This window comes from Eimeria acervulina, genomic scaffold, assembly GCF_000499425.1.
Source record: "Eimeria acervulina Houghton genomic scaffold, Eah_scaff1536, whole genome shotgun sequence".
Taxonomy (NCBI): Eukaryota; Apicomplexa; class Conoidasida; order Eucoccidiorida; family Eimeriidae; genus Eimeria; species Eimeria acervulina.
Window position 1 is genome coordinate 2,389 of NW_013550205.1, and position 2,514 is coordinate 4,902.

The following is a 2,514-nucleotide window of genomic DNA, read 5'->3' on the forward strand; positions in this document are numbered from 1 at the left end:
ACCCTAAACCCTAAAATTCTTAACCATCAAACCCTTAACCCTACACCCTATAACCCTAAACCCTATAATCCTAAAACCCTAAGCCCTGAACTCTAAACCATCAAACCCTTAACCCTAAACAATGAACCCTAAAACCCTAAATGGTAAGCAATAAACCCGTAGAGAGAGAGACCCTAGACCCTAAACCCTAATCCAGCCCTCAACCCTAAACCCTAAACCCTAATCCAGCCCTCAACCCTAAACCCTCAACCCTAAACCCTAATCCCTCAATCCTAAAGCCTAAACCCCAAACCCTAAACCCGGAGAGATAAACAGTAAACCCTAAACTAAAACCCCTAGAGCATAAAACACATACCCCTAAACCCTAAAACATAAACCATCAACTCTACACCCTCTAACCGTAAACCATAATCCTCAAACCCGTAGAGGTAAACCCTAAACCCTAAACCCTAAACCCTAAACCCTCACCGATGAGTTTCTTAAGAAGGGCTTGTCTCTTTCCTGGTACCCCCACAGACTGTTGTTTCGCAGACAAATCGTAAATCCTGCGCAACCTCAAACACTAAACCCTAAACCCTAAACCCCAAACCCTAAACCCTAAACCCTAAACCCTAAACTGACGCCTCACCCCCTAAATCCTATCCCCCTTGCCCTTCACCCCTAAACCCTAACTCTTCCCACCCCTGCCCCCCAACCCCGCTCCATAAACCCTAAACCCTAAACCCTAAACCCTAGACCGTACCGCAAGCCTCGGGTGTATGCAACAACAAGCCAGGGTTGTTTAGGGTGGAAGGCTGCGTCTTTAAGAGGTCCTGGGCCCCCTCGTTTTAGCGGTTTGATTGTTTTTTGTTTTTTTATGTTATGAATTAATAATTGCAGAGAAGGCGAAGAGCTCCCGGGGCAAACAGACGCCAAATAATTACCTAACAAACAACACAAACCAAATAGGGTTTAGGGTTTAGGGTTTACGGTTTACGGTTTAGGGTTTAGGGTTTACGGGGTTTAAAGGGTTTATTAGGGTTTACGGTTTATTTTACCCGTTTACGGGTTCTGCATGGATTAGGGTTTAGGGTTTACAGGGTTTGAATGGTTTAGGGTTTAGGGTTTACGAGCTTGGCATGGATTAGGGTTTAGGGTTTAGGGTTTAGGGTTTTGAGAGGAAAAAGAAAGATAAAGAGACAGCAAAATAAACAAAAGGAGACAGCAAAATAAATAAAAGGAGACAGCAAAATAAGCAAATAAAATAAACAAACAAATAAAAATAAAAACAAACAAAGAAGAAGTTTATTAAAGAAGACAAAGCAAACAAACGAAGAGACAAAAACAAACAAAAAGACAAAAGGAGACAAACAAACAAACGAGGAGACAGATTAAAAGGAGACAGATTAAAACGAGACAGATTAAAAGAGACAGTTAAAAGGAGACAGTTAAGAGGAGACAGTTAAAAGACAGATAGAAGATAAAAGGAGACAGATAAAGGAGACAGACAAATTAAGGAGACAGACAAAGGAGACAGACGAAGGAGACAGACAAAGGAGACAGATAAAAGACAGATAAAAGACAGACAAAGGAGACAGACAAAGGAGACAGATAAAGGAGACGGCATAAACTATATACCTTTCTGCTGCCACTTGAGTTGCAGTATAGGGGCGCTGTGCATTATAAACACCGCGCGTTTAACTCCTCTCAGCAGCAAAGTAAGTTCATGAGGCTCCTCTGGCTGCTGCTGCTGCTGCTGCTGTTGCTGCTGCTGCTGCTGCAGCTCTTTTGCTGCTGATTTTGCTGCTGCTTTTGCATGCCTTGTTGAGACCTGCTGCCAGCAACCCACCAATTTGCTGCCTACTGTCGCCTCTACAACGTACGGGTCGTTGCTGCTGCTGCTGCTGCTGCTGCTGCTGCTGCTGGTTGTCTCTGCTTCAGCAGTGTGCAGCAAGTCCGGCAGGTCTTCATTTGCTGTAGTGCGCAGCAGCAGCAAATCGAGTGCCTCTTCAAGTAATGCTCTAGCGTTTGTTGCTGTTGCTGCTGCTGCTGTTGCTGCTGCTTCCCCCTCTGCAGCACCTCCCTCCATTTTGTCGGCTGCTGCTGCTGCTGCTTCTGTTGCTGCTGCTGCTGGTGCAGCAGCAGATCTCTTCTTTTTAGCAGGAGCTGCTGCTGCAGTTTCAGCAGCAGCAGCAGCAGCATGTTGCTGCAGCGATAGTTCATCACAGATAGGGGTATCAAGTACGAGGAGCAGCAGCTGTTCTGCTGCAGCAGCAGCAAGGATTGGCAGCCTAGGATGAAATGCAGCAGCAGTAATTTGCTGCTGCAGCAGCAAAGCAGCAACTATGCGGCCTGAAGAAACTTCAAATATGCGCAAGCACCCGTCGCTGCTTCCAGCAGCAACAAACAAACCGGAGGAATCTGCAGCAACAACTCGAACGCTAGCACCAGCAGGACCCAACAAATTCATTCTGCTGCTGCTGCTGCTGCTGCTGTTGCTGCTGCTGCTGCTGCTGTTGCTGCTGCTGCTGCTGT

The 2,514-nt window shown here is 46.2% G+C and overlaps 1 protein-coding gene across 1 annotated transcript in view; it reads right to left on the minus strand.

Annotated features, from left to right (window-relative positions):
• Positions 1-326: 326 nt before the first annotated feature.
• EAH_00060770 (ribosome biogenesis protein BOP1, putative) overlaps positions 327-2,514 on the minus strand; it is a gene marked incomplete at both ends in the record, with an annotated part of 3,597 nt that continues 1,409 nt past the window's right edge. Inside the window, 3 exons of the mRNA XM_013397053.1 lie at positions 327-335; positions 469-545; positions 1,618-2,331. Coding sequence (XP_013252507.1) covers positions 327-335; positions 469-545; positions 1,618-2,331 — 800 coding nt within the window. The remainder of the gene's footprint in view (positions 336-468; positions 546-1,617; positions 2,332-2,514) is intronic.